Genomic DNA, 24,151 nt, shown 5'->3' on the forward strand with positions numbered 1-24,151 from the left:
AAAACATCATGCAAAATATTCGATCACCGTTGTAACTCTGTTTTCCGCAAACCCAAAACCGATACGATCGTGTGTTTTGATCTAAACGGAAAGCCTCAGGGTCGAGGTCACGACCTCACCAAAAGTAGTAACTTAAAATCACTACGCCATATAAACATTTAGTTATAAATCTGCGATTTTGTTTTTTAAAACGAAAGCTGAAAGTTCGGTATAGAATATGTTTCTTACAGAATGTTACGATGGTAGCTGGTCTTGTATGAATTTCTGAGCTATAAAATGAGTTGTGGTCTATTTTTTACCGTAGCGTGTTATTTGTGTGCGGGGAAGGACACACATTAACAATTTGCATGTGTAGAATGGAATTTTCCACTCCAACAGTTAGAAGTTGATCGTGCTTCCATTTGTGGTCTGTTACGCGGGTGATCTGTTCGGACGTTATCACTGAAAGTGAGTTTTGACAGTTTTATTTTGTTTTAGTCTTGCAGTATAAGGCAATAGAATGTTTCTTTTTCATCTTACTTTCATATTTCGTAGTGTTTGCGTATTTTTGGCCAATATTTTGCAACCATGGTCAATTTAGATTGAACTTTTGATAGAATCTACGGCCAGTCATTTTGCCCCGCCCCCACCTCGCGCTCCGTCCGGTGCGGTAGTGATGTCCCGTTGCTCGCGCGCCACAGCAGAGACCCGCGCGACCTTCAGCCGGTACAGTCGCTGTTCTTTTACCAGCGCTGTTATTCTCATCTTTCTGGTGCGTTCTTGATTTTTCCGTTGTGTCCCATTTCGCCATATCAAATACCCAAACTGTATCATATTCATATTTAAGTGAATAATCAATTCAGTCATCATAACTTGGCATTTTTAACCCAAGCAATCAAAAAGAGGAAATTTATTCAATATTTTCACTCATCTGTGAAGGAGGGGCTTTAATTCTTCATGATGTAGTTATTTTATATGGAAATCAATTTTACAAAAGCATTTGAGTTGTAATCAAAAAAATTTTCCACAGTGGAGGCCAGATAAAGCAAGATGCCATCTTTATTCTTATTAAACATGACAAAAGAAACATTGAGTGTTAAGCAAATACAAAAAAAAAAAAAAAAAAAAGGTAGAACATTTATTTTTTGACCATAATGTCCCAAATGAGAGACCAGTTTCTGAGACGGACCAATTATTGCAACTCCCTTCTCATTGGCCTCCCTACTAAATCCCTTCAAAGACTACAATACATTCAAAACTGTGGACAAAGGTATCAATACTTGTGGAACGGTGCCACCTGATCTGATGTGCTAAACAATCAGGAATCCACTCATTTTTTCCCAGTGGAAGTTTGAGGAATTAGTATTCATGTACAATTTACATTTTGAAAATCTTTTCTACTTCTACAACGGCCAAGAGATCATTAAGGTGTCGATAATTGTCAGCGCCGCTCTAGTTACTTTTCAGATTACAACTTGTCATATCCTTCCTGTCCTGGGAAACTGCACATCTCCAAACGTGGGGATTCTGAAAGTTTGTCATAAAAGGGTTGAGAAAGTTGTCCTACTTCTTAATCTAAATAAGCTATTTAATAACAGTCATGGATTAGCTAAAAAGTCACAAAGATGAACAGGGCTGTTCAGTCTGAGCTCATGAAAAGCTGCCTTTTTACAGACACTGTACCTGGTTCCCAAGGACAACGATACTACGGTACAAACGTATGAGGACATTACCGAATGACACTTTGCCATAGGTGACCCTATCCAATAGCAGATAAAGTAATTAAAATGAGCTCAACCTGAAACATACAGCAGTAAAATGCAATATACTGTAGCCATTAGTGGTTTAACCCCCACACTGTCAGAAAAGGGGTACAGGAGGAGTCCATTTCTGTCCCCTAAGGTACAATCTACATTAATGTCCTGCCTCATGTTTTTAGTCCCATGTTTAAATGTGAATAAAGTTGATCAAACGTGTCTATGACTGATCATTCTAGGTTCTAGATATAGCTACTTGTGCAATACTACCTGGGTAATACTGGTAATAATACCTGTGCAATACTTACACGTGCAAGCCCACCTTTGTATTACACTTATGTTAACCGCATATCTGCAAACCTGTTAATTTATGCAAATTTCTTCATTTTTTCATCTCTAAATTTGTAGTTTACTTCTTATATACATACACTAATTAATATATATATATCACACACACACACACACACACACACACACACACACACACACACACACACATGTGCATCTCAAAAAATTAGAATACCATGAAAAAGTTCCTTTTTTCATCTCTCATCTCATTATCTCTAGCCGCTTTATCCTGTTCTACAGGGTCGCAGGCAAGCTGGAGCCTATCCCAGCTGACTACGGGTGAAAGGCGGGGTACACCCTGGACAAGTCGCCAGGTCATCACAGGGCTGACACATAGACACAGACAACCATTCACACTCACATTCACACCTACGCTCAATTTAGAGTCACCAGTTAACCTAACCTGCATGTCTTTGGACTGTGGGGGAAACCGGAGCACCCGGAGGAAACCCACGCGGACACGGGGAGAACATGCAAACTCCGCACAGAAAGGCCCTCGCCGGCCATGGGGCTCGAACCCGGACCTTCTTGCTGTGAGGCGACAGCGCTAACCACTACACCACCGTGCCGCCCTCCTTTTTTCATAATTTAAGTCAAAAAGGTAAACTTTATATATATATATATTCTCTATTCATTACATGTGAAGTGAAATATTTAAAGCCTTTTTTGTTTTAATTTTGATGATTATGGCTTATAGCTCATGAAAATCAGAAATCTAGTATCTCAAATTATTAGAATATTCCCCAAGATCAATCAAAAAAAGGGTTTACAATACAGAAATGTCCAACTTCTGAAAGGTATATTCATTTATACACTCGATACTTGGTTGGGGCTCCTTTACCATGAATTACTGTATCAATGCGGTATGGCATGGAGGTGATCAGTCTGTGGCACTGCTGAGGTGTTATTGAAGCCCAGATTGCTTTGATAGTGGCCTTCAGCGTATCTGTATTTTTGGGTCGGGTGTTTCTCATCTTCCTCTTGACAATACCCCATAGATCCTCTATGGGGTTCAGGTCAGGCAAGTTGGCTGGCCAATCAAACACAGTAATATCATGGTCAGCAAACCATTTGGTAGTATTTTTGGCACTGTGGGCAGGTGCTAAGTCCTGCTGGAAAAGGAAATCAGCATCTCCAAAAAGCTCATCAGCAGATGGAAGCATGAAGTGCTCTAAAATCTCCTGGTAGATGGCTGTGTTGACTTTGGACTTGATAAAATACAGTGGACCAACACCAGCAGATGACATGGCACCCCAAATCATCACAGACTGTAGAAACTTCACACTGGGCTTCAAACACCTTGGATTCTGTGCCTCTCCACTCTTCCTCCAGACTCTAGAACCGTGATTCCCAAATTAAATGCAAAATGTACTTTCATCTGAAAAGAGGCCTTTGGACCACTGAGCAACAGTCCATTTCTTTCTCTCCTTAGCCCAGATAACACACTTCTGACATTGGCTCTGGCTCAGGAGTAGCTTGATATTAGGAATGCGAAAGTTGTATCCCCTTTCTTGAAGATGTCTGTTCGTGATGGGTCTTGATACACTGACACCAGCCTCAGTCCACTCCTTGTGAAGCTCTCCCAAGTTCTTGAATCAACTTTTCTTGACAATCCTCTCAAGACTGCGGCCATCCCTGTTGCTTGTGCACCTTTTCCAGCCACCTTTTCAGCAATGACCTTTTGTGGCTTACCCTCCTTGTGGAGGGCATCAGTGATCATCTTCTGGACAACAGTCAAGTCAGCAGTCTTCCCCATGATTGTGGTTGTGTGTACTGAACTAGACCGAGAGATACACTGTGTTCATACTGTTTTACTCAAACTTGAAATGAAATATTCTAATATTTTGAGATGGGTTTTTTTATATGTTTTTGTACTGTATGCCATACTGATTAAAATTAAAATAGAAAAATGCTTAAAACATTTTAGTTTATATGTGTAATGAGTCTAGAATATATAACGTTTTCACTTTCTTAAATAACTGATGGAAAATATTGAACTTTTTCACAATATTCTAATTTTTTGAGATGCACTAGTATATGTGTATATACATATACAGCGCTAACCACTAGGGCAGCATGGTGGCGTAGTGGTTAGCGCTGTCGCCTCACAGCAAGAAGGTCCGGGTTCGAGCCCCGTGGCCGGCGAGGGCCTTTCTGTGCGGAGTTTGCATGTTCTCCCCGTGGGTTTCCTCCGGGTGCTCCGGTTTCCCCCACAGTCCAAAGACATGCAGGTTAGATTAACTGGTGACTCTAAATTGACCGTAGGTGTGAATGTGAATGGTTGTCTGTGTCTATTGGCCCTTTTCCACTACCCTTTTTCAGCTCGCTTCAGCTCACTTCAACCCGACATGGCTCGCGTTTCGACTATCTCAAAACAGCACGACTCAGCTCGCTTCAGCCCTGCTCAGCCCCCAAAACTCGCACGGTTTTGGAGTGGGGCTGAAGCGAGCCAAACCAAGCCGAGTGGGGCTAGGGGCGTGAGCAGACACTCCCCTGTGCACTGATTGGTGAGGAGGAGTGTCCTCACACGCCCACACACGCCCCGCGAGCATGCTGGGATCTGTAAACACCGTAAACCCGGAAGAAGAGGAATTACGAATTACGAGAATTTCTGAAGCCTTATGCGCCTCGCCTCATCTATACGCTCTTGCCAGTATCTGTTGGCGTTGTCGGTGACAACAAGCCACAGCACCAAGACCAGCAACACTAACGACTCCATGTCCTCCATGTTTATTGTTTACTATCCGGGTCGTGAGACTACCGCTTAAAAGCTCACTGATGTCACTGTTTGCACCGCCTAACATCATCACGTGACGTCTACCCACTTTCGCTAACTCCACCCAATGTGTCCACCCACTTCCAGCCAGCACGGTTCAGCGCGGTTGTTGTCGAAATGCAACTCCAACAGCCCCGCTCAGCTCGACTCAGCACGGCACGGCTCAGCCCGACTCAGCCTCGTTGGTAGTGGAAAAGCGGCATATGTGTCAGACCTGTGATGACCTGGCGACTTGTCCAGGGTGTACCCCGCCTTTCGCCCGTAGTCAGCTGGGATAGGCTCCAGCTTGCCTGCGACCCTGTAGAACAGGATAAAGCGGCTACAGATAATGAGATTTTATATATATATATATATATATATATATACACACACACACATTGGGGTCACCCAGACAATTTTGTGTTTTCCATGAAAAGTTACACTTTTATTTACCACCATAAGTTGTAAAATGAATAGAAAATATAGTCGAGACATTTTTCTGGCCATTTTGAGCATTTAATCGACCCCACAAATGTGATGCTCCAGAAACTCAATCTGCTCAAAGGAAGGTCAGTTTTATAGCTTCTCTAAAGAGCTCAACTGTTTTCAGCTGTGCTAACATGATTGTACAAGGGTTTTCTAATCATCCATTAGCCTTCTGAGGCAATGAGCAAACACATTGTACCATTAGAACACTGGAGTGAGAGTTGCTGGAAATGGGCCTCTATACACCTATGGAGATATTGCACCAAAAACCACACATTTGCAGCTAGAATAGTCATTTACCACATTAGCAATGTATAGAGTGGATTTCTGATTAGTTTAAAGTGATCTTCATTGAAAAGAACAGTGCTTTTCTTTCAAAAATAAGGACATTTCAAAGTGACCCCAAACTACTCCTTCACTGCCTTATCTTTTTCTCTTTATATATTTTGCTGCTGTAACAATGTAAATTTAATCCCCTTGTGGGAGAATAAAAGGCTAGCTTAGCTTATTTTAGCTTAGCTTAAAGAGAACAGAGATTCTTTCAAAACAAAAGTTTAAAAAAAAAAGTTTCAGAGGATCTGGATACTTCTTTCAGCACTGCTAAGAAGTTAAGTTAATTTACTTATTCATGTATGTCTTTATTTATTTATGAAGCACAGCGAAAACAACCAGAGTTGACTAAAGTACTGGAAATCATTCAGGAGATAAACTTTACCTCATCTCGACACTGTTTCTGACACATCTGACAGTACCACCGCAACTTCTGCAGGCCTTTCGCTTTAATCCGATTACTAATTGCCTTCGGACTTAGAAAATCCGCTTTCCCCATTTTCAGACGCAAAACAGACCAGGTTTCGACAGGAACCCTGTTTTTAAATAATAATTAATTCAAACGTTCTACTGTTTACACTGCGTATTTCAGCGTAAAACCTTGTGTGTGTGCTTCGTCACTCGTTCTTGTGCACTTTTGGAATCGCGAGATCAACTGTTAGTATCGCGAGATCATGATTCGCCGCTTTGGAGAGGGGCATGCGCAGTGCGCCGACTCTGACCTTCATTCTGAGTGAATATGTTCACCCGGGCTAGCGCGGTGGTGTTCTTTCCACAATGGTAATGAAATTCTGTCGAATTATCATGCTGTTTTTTCAAATAATATATTCCTGAGGTTTGGTTTAATATATACAGGATTGGTAATGTCGTGAAGTGCCGGTGAGAAGCTGAAGGGCGTGTTGTTATGTAGGCCGCAGTCACCTCGAGGAAGAAAGGGTTTGACGGGTTGTTAGCACACATGCTAACTGGGTTTGAGTTTTACACACCAAAGTGACATTTCTGACTTTGTTTACGCTGAATTGTGTTGGAAATGTCTGCCTTTTGGCTTGCACACACCAAATGACGAGGTTTTGGGGAGCATTGTAATGAACAGTGAACTCGCCTCGCATAGTATCTTCAGCAGAAATACAGAACTATAACCAGAAAGAGTCAGACTTGCTTATTTTGCTTCACCAAGTTGACTGCTGGCTAATAAGCTGATTTCCTTTACAGTGGGCAGGTCAGGACCATGGCTACCTTGAAGGACAGTGAGTAACATCCATATATCTCAGACCTTGTTTTATTTTTTGGTGAATATTTGAGAGATAAATGTGTCCTTAATGGCATTGCACTGACCATATGAATGAATATTTTGATACCCAGTCACCATTCGGTTGAAGTCCGTCAAGAACATCCAGAAGATCACGAAGTCCATGAAGATGGTGGCCGCCGCCAAGTACGCCAGAGCGGAGAGGTCCTTGAAGCCGGCGCGTGTTTACGGCACCGGGGCTCTCTGTACGTCTTGACTTTGCGATGAGAAAAGGGATTTAATTTAACAGCCAAAGTTCCGACACAATATATCCAGAATGTTTGATGGTAAAGGATAATAGTAAGACTCCTGACCTAAATTCACATCATTTAGAAAGATCAATTGCCATGAAACAAACCAGGTAACAGATATAGACCCTTTTCACTCACGTGACCTTCGTAAACGTGACCACCATTTTGGACATGAAAAAATAACAGTTTATGGCACAGGCCCTTTCGGTTCTCGCTCATCTAGCTGCTACAATGACTGCTCAGGCTACGTTTACATTAGACCATATCTGTCTCGTTTTCTTCGCGGATGCACTGTCCGTTTACATTAAACCGCCTGGAAACGCCGGGAAACGGGAATCCGCCAGCGTCCACGTATTCAATCCAGATCGTGTCAGCTCCGGTGCTGTGTAAACATTCAGAATACGCGGATACGCTGTGCTGAGCTCTAGCTGGCGTCTCATTGGACAACGTCACTGTGACATCCACCTTCCTGATTCGCTGGCGTTGGTCATGTGACGCGACTGCTGAAAAACGGCGTCCTTCCACTTGCAAGTGGTAAGTGATTATGCGTTGGGATCACACACACAGCGGCTCAGTCCCGAAAACACTGCTAGTGTGCTTCACTCACGCGCTGTGTGAGCTGCGCAGGGCCGGAGTGCGCACCCTCCAGAGGGCACTCGCTGTTCAGGGCGGAGTGATTTGGAGCGCAGGATGCCTGCGGAGCCGAGCATATCCGTGTATTGGTGTTGCTGTATGCACGCAAATCGTGTATTGGTGTTGCTGTGTGCACATTAATCGTTTTAAAAACGTTAATCTGATGATCCGCTGATACGGTCTAATGTAAACATGGGCTTAGACTGCAACAATAATACTTAACACACATTTAAGTATCCGTCGTAAAGACGTGAAACTTGTCGAGTGACGAGTGTGTTCATTGATAAGCTAACACAATCTAAAAGTAGACATACCATCACACTGCCCTGGTGCTGTGTACAGTTTACCTTCTATGGTTTGTGCACTCACTATTTGCCATTACTTTCTCCAACCCAGTGTTCGAACTATGCCGATATTTTTGGGGGGTCCATTTGTTTCCCTTGGGGGGGCGGCGCTTGTGCTTGTCTCAGAGAGCGGATCTCCAAACACATGAGAAGCCTATCTTACGCACATATCACGCGGACTCCACACCTCCACACACGCATCGCGTCTGAAGTCATAACTCATCAGGGGAAATCGTGTCCGCATTGGCATGTTCAAAAAACAACCTCGCGTCAACAATGATACCACACGCAAGGAAAAAAAAACAGTCAGGCTACTCAACACATCTGATCCACAGCAGCACCAAAGCATCACTGGAAATCATGTCAACAACCAATCTTCCATTTCAACACGCGTCAACAAACAAATGGCACCACAAACATGAACGACTCGGTCAGGCTACCGATTCCAAACCCACAGCAGACGAATAATTAAATGCATCTTACCTTAAAGCAGAATCGACCACAAAGGAAGTGTGTTGGCACTGTTGGCACACTTCCTTTCTACTAGTTTGTGTCCCCAACCTGGCAGCAGCAGTCGTTGTCATATCGGTTTATTTTATCTTTGATGTAAACACAACACTTCGGATATGCAAATGCTTCCCGTTACACACGATTGCTATGTCAATAAACATCATTTTGCCAATATTTTAGAGACCATCCATCTTCTCCATCGGTCAGCATCTGTCGGGATCCGATAAAATGATAAATCTTGCCTTGTGTGTTGATGGTTACTACATCCAGGTGCACAACAATATAATGGCATGATGGAAGTCTTGCTGAAAGTAAAAACTTTCTTTGATGGCTATATTCCTTTCGATGCTTCGCCGTCGTTCCTCGTTGTTGGCTGTGGTAGACTACTGGTAGTTCATGTCCAAAATGGTGGCCGCGTTTGTCGTGACGTCACGTGGGAAGGGTCTATACAGAGAGAGAGATGTGATATCACGAATGATTGACAGGACTGTGTCCCAGCTATTTTAATGCCGTATTGGTCTTCTGTTTACCAAAGACCTTTCATTACATTAATATCACATAATCAGGCGTGATGTACAACATACTTGGAACAGTTTAGGGTTGGGTGCCTTGCTCAAGGGCACTTGGGCATTCCTGCTGGTTCAGGGAATCGAACTGGTGACCTTTGGGTCCCAAATCTGCTTCTTTTACCTTTAGGCCATGACTTAACATAATAGTAAAACTACTGTAAGACTCCTGACCTAAATTCATGTTTCCCTGTTCTTTAGCGCTTTATGAGAAGGCTGAGATCAAGGCTCCAGAGGATAAGAACAAGCACCTGATAATAGGCGTGTCCTCTGATCGTGGGTTGTGTGGTGCTATTCACTCCAGCGTGGCCAAAACCATGAAAAGTGAAATCGCCAAACTCACTGGTGCTGGCAAAGAGGTCATGGTGGTTAATGTTGGAGACAAGCTTAGAGGCCTGCTCTACAGGTACGCGTTTTTCTCTTTAGTGCGCGTGTGTGTGTGTGTACAGCATATCAAATTAACAAGTGTTTTTTTTTTTTTTTAAGTAAGGTTGCCATATTTGGTTACAACTGTGTTTAAACTGTTTTGCTCATGATTAAACCAAACTGTTATTCAGTGGTAAAAATAAGCAATGATAATGGTATATTTGTCTTTGACGATTGTCATTCATCCAGGTCATCGTAAACCGTAGGTGCTAAAAGAAGGCAACTGGACTTGCTTGAGGGCGGCACGGTGGTGTAGTGGTTAGCGCTGTCGCCTCACAGCAAGAAGGTCCTGGGTTCGAGCCCAGTGGCTGACGAGGGCCTTTCTGTGCGGAGTTTGCATGTTCTCCCCGTGTCTGTGTGGGTTTCCTCCGGGTACAGGGGTTTTTCTAGAAAAATTTAGTATGAGGGTGCTCACCATGGCGAGGGAGCGAAGTGACCGGGGGGGGGTGTCCGTCCCCCCCTCCGCCATGCGAAGCCTTTGAAAAATTGAGGCTACATTGGGACATTCTGAGGCTATCTGAGAGGGAAATTGTAACAAATTGTTTGTCAACATTGAAAAAGAAAGAAGTAATCTTCTTCTGCCCCGGACAGTCTTTGGCTTTCTTCCGTTTTGTGCTGCGGGATGACATCTTTAAATGCCCAAGTGTCAACAAAAACAACTCGCGAACTACTTCTGTCAAAAACTCCCGCGTCGGTGGGTGAAAGGTCATTCAGTCTCAAGAAATCTCGCTCTACAAGTCAGCTGACCTTGTATGTAACTCATGTCAAATCTTGCGAGAGCAGCCGCGACAAGTTAATAACTAAACAACATGGCGCCTCAGTCTGGAAAACGCCAATTCGGATTGTTTTTGCACCATCTGGCGGTGTATCTACTATGATTGGAATATTTTTGGAGTAATTATAACGTATTTGATGATCAGACACATTGTCACGTGGTGTTGCTGGGATGTTTTCACGGAGAAAAGATCGTTTTGAGAAAGACTGCATGTTGTGCAGTAGCATATAAGTGCATGGCCTAAGTGTGACTTGGGGTTCAATCGGCATTTCGGTAAGAGGGCGCAGCGCCCCTGTTCCCCGGTTTAGACGAAAGCTTGGGGTGCTCCGGTTTCCCTGACAGTCCAAAGACATGCAGGTTAGGTTAATTGGTGGCTCTAAATTGACCGTAGGTGTGAATGTGAGTGTGAATGGTTGTCTGTGTCTATGTGTCAGCCCTGTGATGACCTGGCGATTTGTTCAGGGTGTACCCCGCCTTTCGCCCGTAGTCAGCTGGGATAGGCTCCAGCTTGCCTGCGACCCTGTACAGGATGAGCGGCTACAGATAATGGATGGACTTGCTTGAAATTCTTGAAGACGTTTCATCTCTCATCTGAAAGGCTTCTTCAGTTCTGTCTGAACTGAACCTGGAACTCCGCACTAGTCAGACAGAACTGAAGAAGCCTTTCAGATGAGAGGTGAAACAGCTTCAAGAATTTCAAGCCTAAGTTGCCTTCTTTAGCACCTACAGATAACGGTATATTACACTGGACAACAGTAAAAGGGATATAGTAAGTTTCCTTCCCAAAAATATAATGAGAATGGGTGAGAAAACTGGATAAAACTTTAAAAAAAAGGAGAGAGGGGAGAGAGAGCGCGAATGAGAGTGACTTCTCCAAAAGATAAATGCACAGTGAAATACCAGCAACTATATATAGTTGTTAATACATTTAAATAATATTGGTTAGCGTGAAGTGGTCTATCAGATGTCTTCAACTCCATGCTAGCTGAATTGAATATGAGTTCAATATCATACTCGCTGAATGGAATATACCTATACGACAAGCAAAAGCCACCCGGTATGCTTCATTGTGGGGTGCTGTGTGAGACTGCTGCCTCTCCAGTAGCTCTGTAGTTTTTAGCTCTTTTAACCTTTTTTTTCCCACCTTTTTACTTTCTGCTCTTCTTACGAAGACGGTGTGTTTTTCTTCATATCCCATGGATATTTTTAACTTTAAAACGCAACCAGGAGCCAGTTTTCTCTCTCATTCGAGAGAGGATTTTTTTTTTTTTTATTTCCCTGAGGGAATCCGCCCAAAGGGATCAATAAAGTTCTATCTAATCTAAAATCATCTATCTATCTATTTTTATTATTATTATTATTATTATACACATTTGCTTGAACAATTATAGATTTTACAAAAAAGTTAAGAACAGGGCGTTACAAAAGAAATATATCTGATATACCATGAAAAAATGTCAAGTCAAGTTTATTTGTATAGCGCTTTTAACAATAAACATTGTCGCAAAGCAGCTTTACAGAATTTGAACGACTTAAAACATGAGCTAATTTTATCCCTAATCTATCCCCAATGAGCAAGCCTGTGGCGACGGTGGCAAGGAAAAACTCCCTCAGACGACATGAGGAAGAAACCTCGAGAGGAACCAGACTCAAAAGGGAACCCATCCTCATTTGGGCAACAACAGACAGCATGACTATAACATTAACAGTTTTAACATGAAGACAGTTTCGTTGATATTATAACTCTTCATTGATGGAAACTTGAGTGCAAACTGTTCATGACAACTGCAGTCCTAAAAGCATTACTGTAAGAGTCCAGAGCGTCCTCCAGGTGTAACCCTCAACTGTCCTCATGGGGCCGTCCTCCACAGGAGCGATGCGATAAAACTCCAACCAGACACAGGGCCCCAGGATGGATCAAGCAGGTCTGGGGGCAGAAGAGGCCAGCATCTCAATCCCAGGACCAACATGTAACTCAGAGGGACAGATTGGGGGGGGGGGAATGCCAGCCAATATTATTATTCTTTCTCATTGAATATTCGCATCAGTTCCACCGTGTGACGTCATGTTGTCTTGACAACCATGCAGTATCATAAACCATATTCAACGCTCATTCTCTATTGGGTAGAGTGATGAAATACATGTAGGATAAGCGATATGCTAACAATATTGCATGCTACCAAATCAATGAAACATGCTAGAAGGGACTAGAGTACATGTTTTTATTCCATTGAAAAAGTGTCCTGTATGTGTATAATATTCTGTAAATCTCTTTGGCATCCCTCTGCACTCTGTTTAACTGTCAGGACCCATGGACAACACATCCTCATTAACTGTAAGGAAGTGGGCCGCAAACCCCCGACGTTCAACGACGCCTCCATCATTGCGACAGAGCTGCTGAACTCGGGCTACGAGTTCGACCAGGGCACCATCATCTACAACCGATTCAGGTGAGTGTCCATAATCGGACCACACACACCTTGTCCACCAGCGCGGATCCTCCCCACATCATTGCACCTGAAAGTCGTGCAGCCCCCAGATTTCTAGTCTTACTAATTAGAGTTCAAGCTATTAATCATCTTATTTAGTGCACAGAATGCAGTTTGGATGAATTTGCTGAGTTCCCATTGTGTTGCTTGCCTGCCCTGGTCTTTGGATTAATCCACGCTATGGAGAATGATGCAGCAGAACCCATGTTCACCGTTCTTCGACAAGTGTCTCACAAAGCATTTTCACCAAAATCATGCAGCTTTAACTTGTTTTGGCTTTTTGCAGGTCTGTAATTTCATACAAGACTGATGAGAAGCCCCTGTTTTCCGTGGACACAGTTGCAGGCTCAGGTAGGATCAGACCTTTCATTGCTTTGTGGATATATTTTTGTTATTAATCTAACATTTCAAGCTGTAATATGCAAAATACGTATGTGAACTGCAACTTATTGTGCACATTGTTAAATATATGACTCGAAATGTCAACGTTAATTCCTTCGATATCCTTTATCATGCAGAGAACATGGGCATCTATGATGACATCGATGCCGATGTGCTGAGGAACTACCAGGAATTTGCCCTGGTTAACATCATTTACTACGGGCTGAAAGAGTCCACCACCAGTGAGCAGAGCGCTCGGATGACCGCAATGGACAGCGCCAGCAAGAACGCCTGTGAGTGGAACGCTCGCCGCCTTCCTCCTCCTCCGCTCCAGACATTTCGTCAAGTCTATTTTCCCCAAATAGATTAGTTATCGCAACAGTGGTTTAGTATTTGTATGAAGGAGAGCTCTTTTTCTGTGAACATGAGTATAATGTATATTCTTATATCTACAGTCACTGGATATGAGCAATCGTGTGCTCTGATTGGCTTCTCTGCTACTAGGCTATCAGCTCATATACCGTGAGTAGAGAAAAACAAAATGGCGGCGCGTGTTGCTGAACCAACCGTTGACGAAATAAAAACTATTCAAAAACAGAACCCCAAAAAATACAAAACAAGCGGCAAAATATGGAATAAAAATATTTTATGGTAGGAACATATCTTTTTTTTTTTTTTTTCCTCTTCAGTTTGCAAGAAATATTATTATAGCGTTTTTCACAAATTGCTACTGTCATTTTTGCCGGTTTGACGACATTCTTCATCTTTAAGCAATAAAATTTATTTCTTTAAATATAAAGAGTGGTTCAAAAACTCAAAGAAGTTTGAAAATTACAGAACTGAAATGTCCAAGCAAGAATTAAACACGTCTAAAACTATTCTATATCTCGGCATGACAGCAAGACAACACTTTATACAAAGAAATACAACGCTAAAGTCAATTCGTGCTGCCATCGATGGGTTTTTAAGAAGTCCGCCGAAGCGGAAATGATTTTGTCGGATGTTTTGTATAATGTTTTTATTTATCGCATTTGCAAAAAATAAAAATGCTCTGTTTCTCAAAATCCAGTGAATGTGGATAGAATAAAAGTTATTCCACTCAATCTCGTCATACACGGCTTATAGCCACCTCGGTGCTACGGACCTCGTCGGCTGTCAGCTCATGTACGACTCGATTTCATTTCATGGAATAACTGTTTTAAATATTTTTGTATTTCTTCGGTACAGCTGAGATGATTGACAAGCTGACCCTGACCTTCAACCGCACTCGCCAGGCTGTGATCACAAAGGAGCTGATCGAAATCATCTCCGGAGCTGCTGCTCTGTAAGATCTCTTTACTGGCATATACTCATTCATATTCTCTCTCTCTCTCTCTCTCTCTCTCTCTCTCTCTCATCTGCATGTTTGCTCTCAGTGATCCGTCCTCAGCTCTCTGTGCACTTCTCCTTAATCCATACACAAGAACAGGGCAGTTTTTTCAAAATTTTCCTTTGAGCAAATTAACCCCCCCCCCTTCAAATTTAGTTTCATTTAATCAGCACCAAGTTCCTTAATCAGTATGTTTTTCTATCTGGCTCAAAACCCAAGACGTTATTGGCCTACTTTTACCAGTCATACCAGCCTGAGTATAATAATATAGTAACATTTCAGTCATGGGGTATTTTACTAAGGCCAAAAAAAAAAAGTGTGTTTCCGGTTACGTAGATTTCAAAACTAGGGTCGGTAGGCAGGCTTTTTTTTTTTTTTCTTTTCAAGATGGCTGCCATAACCTATATTTAGACAGGAATAATTTCACAAAATATAATGAATTTCTTTGCAGGTCACCTGAGTTACCACCTTCTGATGAATCTGATGCAGCATGAGACACCTTTTAACATGAATTTTTCTGTAAATATAACAGCTCAATACACCATGAGGGAGAGAGAGCAGCCCCGCCCCTCTCTGCTCCCTGAGTGCAGCTCGTCGCCTTGGTAACGGTGCAGGGAAAAGACACAATATAACAAGCAAAGAGCGCTTTTTCTCAGAGTTCCCTCTCCTCGAACAACGCTGATTTACACGGAAACGAAAGGAGCTATTCACAAAATTCTTTCACATTGAGTGCTACAAGGCTCCCATGAACACATTAATGTACTTTTTTTTGTCCCTAGTGTAAAAAATGTGGACACTAGAGCGAGTTAAAAACAAGTGACTTTTCTGATTTTGCAGTAAAAGCGCTGCCACATTTATAATGCGAGTCTATGGGAGAGCACGGCTGTCCTCTCCTTACTTTCAGGCTTCTCATTCAAAAATTGCAAATCCTATTGCTCAGGGAGACACTTGTCTTGATTCACATAATGTGTGACTACAACTTTTGAGAAAGTTGTGTGTGTAGAATGAAAATTGTGGCTGAGAAAACAGTTTAAATGAGAAAGTTAGAGCTTTTTTTTTTTTTTTCAAGCTGCCTACACTCTAAACTCCTGAGTTCCACTGGTGTGTAACGCCATAGACACCCATTATAAAGTCTGAATTTGTCCAGATTTGCTCATGGTGTTTGATCTGTGACTGATCAAAAAGTATAGAACCTAGCAAAAAAGTTGAATGCCAGCTCCACACAGGAGAATTTTGTCTCCGTTTTAAAGTTTGAATCATGTCTCGAGGTGAAAGACAAAATAAGCGTTATCTCTGCTTCTGTTCCCTCTGACGGCCCCGACACACTACTGCCTCCGCCGAGTGCGCGCGCACACACCGCATGTGCAGTTCAGTTTGACATTATTGTCAGTCCGTTAGATAAACATTTAATTTTATTAAAATCGAAAATTAATATTTAGAGCCTGTGGGCTACAAAAATAAGTCATTAAAGTAGCCGGTTGGACTTAATTGTGTAGTCGGCTGTATGGCTGGCAGCCGGCGCTTGTGGAAAGCCCTGATTTTCCTAGAGAGTGACACAAACTTCCGGTTCATGCGGTTGGGTTATATGTAAAAGTCGCGACTGGGAAAAAAACGAAACAAAAGTTTAGGGTCGGGCGGTACGGATTAGGGTCGGTCGGGTAACCGGAAACACACACTTTTTTTTTTTTTTTTTTTTGGCCTAAGGAGTACACATGCACGTTTGCCATGAAGGTCCTGTTACACGTCATTACAGGTTGTGATGTTTAACAAAACCTCAACAAACGGCTGCATATTCTCGATAGACTCTTGATGTTCTCCTGGGTGAGGATCAGATCATAAATAATGGATCTAGTACTATTTATCTGGCATCGCAGTCATGAATAGTCAACAGCTCCTTTATTAGGGTGATTTCCAGATAATTCATTGAAATCCTGCTGTAGCCTTAGCAATTAGTTTTCCTGATGCAGTCTTTGCTATGGCTTTGACCTGTGAATTCACAAGCTTCAGTGTTGAGTTGATAGGAAACGACTCGGTGGAGCTGTGGTCTCAGACGGATTGGTTTAAAAATGGAGGCGATGCTTATTATTAAGTAGTAGTTACATGTGACTTGGCTTTTTTTTTTTTTGTTTCTTGGTGCAAATATGGAAAACAAATGAAGTACCTTGCTCATGGAGAGTATGTACTCCTACATTCTCTCCAAAATCACAGGCCATCATGACGCCTGTAATTACCTACTTTTGAAGCTCGGAACTAACGTACTGTTGATGCGAGCAACTCCATGGTATCACACGATTGGTTAGTCTACAACAGGTGGATTGTGCGGTCATTGTTTCATATATTTAGCGTGTAGGTGTATGTTTTATTTAGATTATATGGTGTTTTGAAAGAAAATATCAGTTTAGCCAGCATGCTTCGTCATTTACGCTGTTGTCATGGAGTTGTCCCCTCCAACAATTATAAGCTAGAGTAATGGGATAAAGAGTCATGAAGTTATCATCATCTTTCCTGGGAACAAATTATCTTCTGTTCACACGAGACCTCGCAAAGCCGTGCCAGTCGTAACCTTTCCTGATTAAATACTGCTAATAATTTTGAAGCTTTTCAGTATGCCATCGACATTACATTACACAGTCCCCCCAGGATTCCGCGGGCCTTTTTTGTGATTGTTGCGGGCTAAAATGTCTGATGTTGTGGGGGTTTTCCAAAAAATTGCGGTGTTTTTTAGTTTTTTGTTGCGATTACATTGCGGGAGGAAGTGAAAGTTGCGAGAAATTGTTGCGATTTTCTCTTTCTGTGATTAAAATTGAGTGATATGTTAAATATTAAGTTATTACTGAAAAACTATTGATTAAAAAAAAACAAAGACACTGAGAAATGGTCCTATAAACAACTTTACCAATATAAAAGATTAGCAGGACTACAAAAATGCAGAAAAATAGGCTTTACTCATCCAAATGCACCTGTTGGTTCAAAAGTTAAAGTGCATAGAACCTCACAGCACAACATGAAGTTACCTTCAAATATAATATAAACGCCTCAGCTTTCATGAAGAAAAAAAACTATTAATACTAGTACTGTGTGCAGGCAGTCTCTCCTGAAGACTAAATTATACAATAATTATAAACTAATAAAATAAATGGCTCAGACTTCATAGAAGAAAAAAACAATTTGAACAGAATCTCACAGTATGATGCTGAAGCTGCCTAAACAATGGAAAATAAAATACCATTTTGGCAAAAATGTTGGCATCCATTAATTTCTTGTATTAAGTAAAAAATAATGTAAAGTGCGCACAGTGCTTCACTGTAAACATAACACACTTTCAGTAACAGAATTTAAGCCTACAGAAACACTGACTCGCACATGCAGTGTTGCCAGATACTGCTGATGTTTTCCAGCCTAAAATATGTTCAAAACCGCCCAATTGGGCAGGAAACTACCCAATCTGGCAACACTGCGCACATGCTGCTTCTCTTGAACGTATACACGGAAGTAAGGCGGAAGGTAGTTTGTCGACGTCACCTCAAGACGATGCCAACGATTGGTCAAATTTGCAGGAAAGTTGCAGTGATTGGATAGAATTGCAACACCGCCCTGAATTCGCGGGGATTGGTTGAATTTGCGTTGAAGTTGCAAATCGCAACATCGCGAAATCCTGGAGGGTCTGATTACAGCATTTGGCAGATGCTCTTATCCAGAGCCATGTACAACATGCCCAGAGCAGCCAGGAGAACCGTTGGAGAGTTGGGTGCCTTGCTGAAGGAAACTTCAGCCATTCCTGCTGGTCCAGGGAATCGAATTGGTGACCTTTTGATCCCAAAGCTGCTTCTCTAACCATTAGGCCATGGCTTCTGCAAAAGTAATGCGGTGCAATTTTCTACATGTAACTGAAAAAATCCACAACAAATACTTGACTGCAAATGAAATCCATTAGTTCTTACAGAATTATGAGGTCGGTTGGCTTTGATGAGAGTTTGAAGCCCTGTCTGTCCTCACCTCATCAGTTTTGTATTTGTTTAACCCCTTCGATGCCCTTGGACGAGTCACGTACAGTGGTGCTTGAAAGTTTGTGAACCCTTTAGAATTGTCTATATTTCTGCATAAATATGACCTAAAACATCATCAGATTGTCACACAAGTCCTAAAAGTAGATAAAGAGAACCCAGTTAAACAAATGAGACAAAATATTATACTTGGTCATTTATTTATTGAGGAAAATGATCCAATATTACATATCTGTGAGTGGCAAAAGTATGTGAACCTTTGCTTTCAGTATCTGGTGTGACCCCCTTGTGCAGCAATAACTGCAACTAAACATTTACGGTAACTGTTGATCAGTCCTGCACACCGGCTTGGAGGAATTTTAGCCCGTTCCTCCGTACAGAACAGCTTCAACTCTGGGATGTTGGTGGGTTTCCTCACATGAACTGCTCGCTTCAGGTCCTTCCACAACATTTCCATTGGATTAAGGTCAGGACTTTGACTTGGCCATTCCAAAGCATTAACTTTATTCTTCTTTAACCGTTCTTTGGTAGAACGACTTGTGTGCTTAGGGTCGTTGTCTTGCTGCATGACCCACCTTCTCTTGAGATTCAGTTCATGGACAGATGTCCTGACATTTTCCTTTAGAATTCGCTGGTATAACTAATTCAGAATTCATTGGCAAGCCGTCCTGGCCCAGATGCAGCAAAACAGGCCCAAACCATGATAATACCACCGCCATGTTTCACAGATGGGATAAGGTTCTTATGCTGGAATGCAGTGTTTTCCTTTCTCCAAACATAACGCTTCTCATTACAACCAAAAAGTTCTATTTTGGTCTCATCCGTCCACAAAACATTTTTCCAATAGCCTTCTGGCTTGTTCACGTGATCTTGAGCAAACTGCAGACAAGCAGCAATGTTCTTTTTGGAGAGCAGTGGCTTTCTCCTTGCAACCCTGCCATGCACACCATTGTTGTTCAGTGTTCTCCTGATGGTGGACTCATGAACATTAGCCAATGTGAGAGAGGCCTTCAGTTGCTTAGAAGTTACCCTGGGGTCCTTTGTGACCTCGCCGACTATTACATGCCTTGTTCTTGGAGTGATCTTTATTGGTTGACCACTCCTGGGGAGGGTAACAATGGTCTTGAATTTCCTCCATTTGTACACAATCTGTCTGACTGGATTGGTGGAGTCCAAACTCTTTAGAGATGGTTTTGTAACCTTTTCCAGCCTGATGAGCATCAACAACGCTTTTTCTGAGGTCCTCAGAAACCTCCTTTGTTCGTGATGCACTTCCACAAACAAGTGTTGTGAAGATCAGACTTTGATAGATCCCTGTTCTTTAAATACAACCCCGATTCCAAAAAAGTTGGGACAAACTACAAATTGTAAATAAAAACGGAATGCAATGATGTGGAAGTTTCAAAATTCCATATTTTATTCAGAATAGAACATAGATGACATATCAAATGTTTAAACTGAGAAAATGTATCATTTAAAGAGAAAAATTAGGTGATTTTAAATTTCATGACAACAACACATCTCAAAAAAGTTGGGACAAGGCCATGTTTCCCACTGTGAGACATCAGTCTGTAAACGTCTGGGGACTGAGGAGACAAGTTGCTCAAGTTTAGAGATTGGAATGTTAACCCATTCTTGTCTAATGTAGGATTCTAGTTGCTCAACTGTCTTAGGTCTTTTTTGTCGTATCTTCCGTTTTATGATGCGCCAAATGTTTTCTATGGGTGAAAGATCTGGACTGCAGGCTGGCCAGTTCAGTACCCGGACCCTTCTTCTACACAGCCATGATGCTGTAATTGATGCAGTATGTGGTTTGGCATTGTCTCATCTCATTATCTGTAGCCGCTTTATCCTGTTCTACAGGGTCGCAGGCAAGCTGGAGCCTATCCCAGCTGACTACGGGTGAAAGGCGGGGTACACCCTAGACAAGTCGCCAGGTCATCACAGGGCTGACACATAGACACAGACAACCATTCACACTCACATTCACACCTACGGTCAATTTAGAGTCACCAGTTAACCTAACCTGCATGTCTTTGGACTGTGTGGGAAACCGGAGCACCCGGAGGAAACCCACGCGGACACGGGGAGAACATGCAAACTCCGCACAGAAAGGCCCTCGCCGGCCACGGGGCTCGAACCCAGGACCTTCTTGCTGTGAGGCGACAGCGCTAACCACTACACCACCGTGCCGCCCCAATAAATAAATGACCAAGTATAATATTTTTGTCTCATTTGTTTAACTGGGTTCTCTTTATCTACTTTTAGGACTTGTGTGAAAATCTGATGATGTTTTAGGTCATATTTATGCAGAAATATAGACAATTCTAAAGGGTTCACAAACTTTCAAGCACCACTGTATGTCATGAAATCTTTTACCCCTGTGCCTTATTGACGTACTCATCATAAATGACTCCTTTTATGTAGTTTACATGGCACATTACTTTTACTTCACAGTGACGCATTACTGCGAGTTGGCCTAGTGGTTAGCGTGTCCGCCTCTTGGTTAGGAGATCGCGAGTTCTATTCACAGTCGGGTCATACCAAGGACCATCATAAAAATGGTACCCAGTTTCTTGGAATACATGGACCCTTGGTGTACATTGTATTTTCAAGTACTAGTAATTCATGTTTATGGACAGGTTCTCATTGACAAGACCCGTTGTTTGTTTGTTTGTTTTTTGGATGTTTTTGAAGTTGTTTTTAATGACTAAAGTTATTTTTACTCTACAACAGTTTTTTTTCTTTTTTTTTTATATATACAAATATTAAAAATATAAAGTTCTGAACAAGTTAGAGAAAGATTATCAAAATATCCCAATTTTGACCTATTTTTGTCCTATATGCCCAGCACATTACAATTAATTATGGGTGGCAGCCAAGGGGTTAAGTAACATATTTCATTGTCTTGTCTTTCGTCATTTAATCTTCTTTTGTCATGTCAACCATCGCATTTGTTCATCTCATGTACACTAATCACATTTATTTTCATTTGTTCTTTTTCCCCCCACCTTGTTTTTCTCTCTACTAACCATCTTGCACCTTGTATAAATTCCATTCTCTCAGGAACTGAGGCGTGATGGAGGTAAACAGTAGTAAAGCCGAGATTGAAAAAAAAAATTGTAGCATTGTGGGTGTGATTTAAATAGCATACGTTCTGTGGTCTAAACATTTATTTCAGTTATGATTTTAGTGGCAGGGCTCGACATTTAACGGTAGTCCAACTGTCCGGGACAACCGAATGTTTGATCCGGATAAATCAAATCCACATCTGCCTGTCTGATGGGACGAGTTGAATATTTGTTAAAAATCACCATTTTTATAGTAATTATTCAAGAGTTACGTCAATGAAGTTCCAACGAAACAAGTTCAATCCCCTCAGTGATCCGGCTGTGGTGGTGTTTACGAAATTCTGGGGAAGCCGAGTACGGCAGGTGTGTGTGTAAAAATAACTACGTTGTAATATTGAATTATAGATTAGTAGATTCTGAATTCATCAAAATCAGAGAAATGGCGATCAAATACCTAAAAAAAAAAAAAATCTGTGCTGAATCTTAATTTCATTCGGCCATTAATTGTAATTTTCTTTTGTGTGGTTCATGTTAACCGTCACAAATGTCGTAAAATATTTCGCGGGAATTTCACACCAGTGCCGAACTCGCTGACGTTTTTCATTCACAGTGTGATTTCGTCACCCTTATGTCCAACTGGGTTCTTTTGGTTTCATTTCATTGAAAGAAAGTGAAAAAGATGACAATCCTGACTCGTAAAACTGCAGATCAGGTCATGGATTTTAATAACATGCACCATAATGAGCCACTGGAGAGTTTTTGTTCATTGTTAGAGTTAAAGTTTGAGTTTTATTAAAAAACTGTAAATGATTTTCAATCAAAATTGTAAATCATAATGATTATCATAACTATACCTGTTTTTTGATGAACTTCATGAACCACTTTCTTTTCATTTGACTGGTAAATACATAGGAATAAAAAGGTTATGGTCAGGACAAATTAAAAATCTTGCTGTTTTTCCGACTGGACAAGTGGATTAAAAAGTTAATGTCGAGCCCTGAGCGGTGATTCTGCACTAGCCATCAGTTGAGATCTCAGGACTGCCTGGGAGCCACTGTTCTGCCTTTCTTCTTAGAAGTCAGACCTCTAGCTTTGTTGGACAGTCTGGTATATTTGATCATAAAATGTAGTGAAGACGTGCCTGTTTTACCATTGTGGACCACCAGCCACAGGCATTTTCTGTGTACTTTAACAAATATGCATGAATATCTCATTTCCTGCAACACCACTCTTTATTAAGATGTGGCTATGAACATCATCTTGCTCTCGTTGTGTTCAGGTTTGTTTTTCACGAAAAAAGAAAAAAAAAACTAAGCCAGTCAGATTGCTATGTTTGATTGTAGACTTCCTCACTTGTGAGGCACCTTGAATAAAACATCTACCAAATAAATAATTGGAAATTTATTATTTGAAGATTGGGCTTGTCTGAGCCTTATGCTGTTTAAATACACCCCAGTGTTTGTAGGAAACCACCCCACCCAAAATACCCTTGTGAAATAGTTCTTGTGAGTTTTGTAGCTTTTTGTGGAGCAGGCTCAAAGTTTTCTTTAAAAAAAAAAATCATAGTTTTTTTTCCAAAATGTTGAAATGGAATAAATGTCTTTTTAATTAATGATGAGTGCCATATTGAAACAAATTCGAACTTGTACCTTGAAACAAATTTGTTTGTTATTAGCAACATGTTATTCACAGAGGTTAATAATCTCATCTTTATTGAATGAAGTGGATGCTCATTGGTGAACACGAGCAAAAATAGCTTAAGCCTATGTGATGTTGATACACACATCCCTGAGCTCCTGATAGTTTTATAATTATATTCAAGCATTAATGCTTATTTTATCATTTTATTTTAGCTCATTTTAAACATTTCTTAACCTTGAGCCTGCTTATTCCTAAAATAAATAGCTCCGCTGAGACAGTCCCGAGTGCTGTGCAGTGCTGTATCACAGAGATTGTTTGTTTTTAATGTATTTTCTCTTTCTTTCTTCCACAGATAAAGAGGAACCATGCAGGCCCTTGTGCTCCTGGCAGAAAATATATTTGTTGTTCAGTCATCTGGTATCAAATTAAAGAGTGTTTGTCCCTCTGTTTGTAAAATATCAATAAATAAACCTCTTACAACGACGCCTCCATCCATTTTGAATGTCTCCTGTTTTGACTCAGCGTATTGCAATTTGATGAGAAATTAAAGCTTGGACAGCAATTTTAAAAACTGTAAAAACCACTACTGCTTGTGGATTAAAGTGTGGCTCGTTAACGAAGTGAATTTTTGTATGTTGATGGCTGACGGGTCTCTCATTTCATTGTCAAAACACATTCTCAGCTTTTATGCCCTTGGGTGTCCAAAGGTCATCAAGTACAGAGAAACTCTTGAAATAAGGACTACATT

General features: G+C 41.4%; 2 protein-coding genes across 4 annotated transcripts in view; one reads left to right on the forward strand and one right to left on the reverse strand.

Moving 5' to 3' along the window:
* kin (Kin17 DNA and RNA binding protein) overlaps positions 1–6,274 on the reverse strand; it is a 43,476-nt gene extending 37,202 nt beyond the window's left edge. Inside the window, exon 1 of the mRNA XM_060902988.1 lies at positions 6,041–6,274. Within this exon, the coding sequence (XP_060758971.1) occupies positions 6,041–6,154 (114 nt within the window). The 5' untranslated portion in view covers positions 6,155–6,274. The remainder of the gene's footprint in view (positions 1–6,040) is intronic.
* Positions 6,275–6,346: 72 nt separating this feature from the next.
* Positions 6,347–23,886, forward strand: atp5f1c (ATP synthase F1 subunit gamma). 3 transcript variants are annotated; one of them, XM_060902990.1, is made up of 9 exons: positions 6,347–6,435; positions 6,868–6,902; positions 7,018–7,149; positions 9,449–9,653; positions 12,755–12,898; positions 13,224–13,288; positions 13,456–13,611; positions 14,546–14,642; positions 23,756–23,886. In XM_060902990.1, exons 1-9 carry the CDS (start codon positions 6,395–6,397, stop codon positions 23,757–23,759), a joined length of 879 nt encoding a protein of 292 aa, XP_060758973.1. In that variant the 5' UTR covers positions 6,347–6,394; the 3' UTR covers positions 23,760–23,886. The 3 variants fall into 3 exon arrangements, with proteins under 3 accessions (XP_060758973.1, XP_060758972.1, XP_060758974.1); XM_060902989.1 differs by lacking the exon at positions 23,756–23,886 and adding an exon at positions 21,758–21,779; XM_060902991.1 differs by lacking the exon at positions 23,756–23,886 and having other exon boundaries at positions 14,546–14,646.
* Positions 23,887–24,151: the final 265 nt, after the last annotated feature.

The sequence above is a fragment of the Neoarius graeffei genome, chromosome 21 (assembly GCF_027579695.1).
Source record: "Neoarius graeffei isolate fNeoGra1 chromosome 21, fNeoGra1.pri, whole genome shotgun sequence".
NCBI lineage: Eukaryota > Metazoa > Chordata > Actinopteri > Siluriformes > Ariidae > Neoarius > Neoarius graeffei.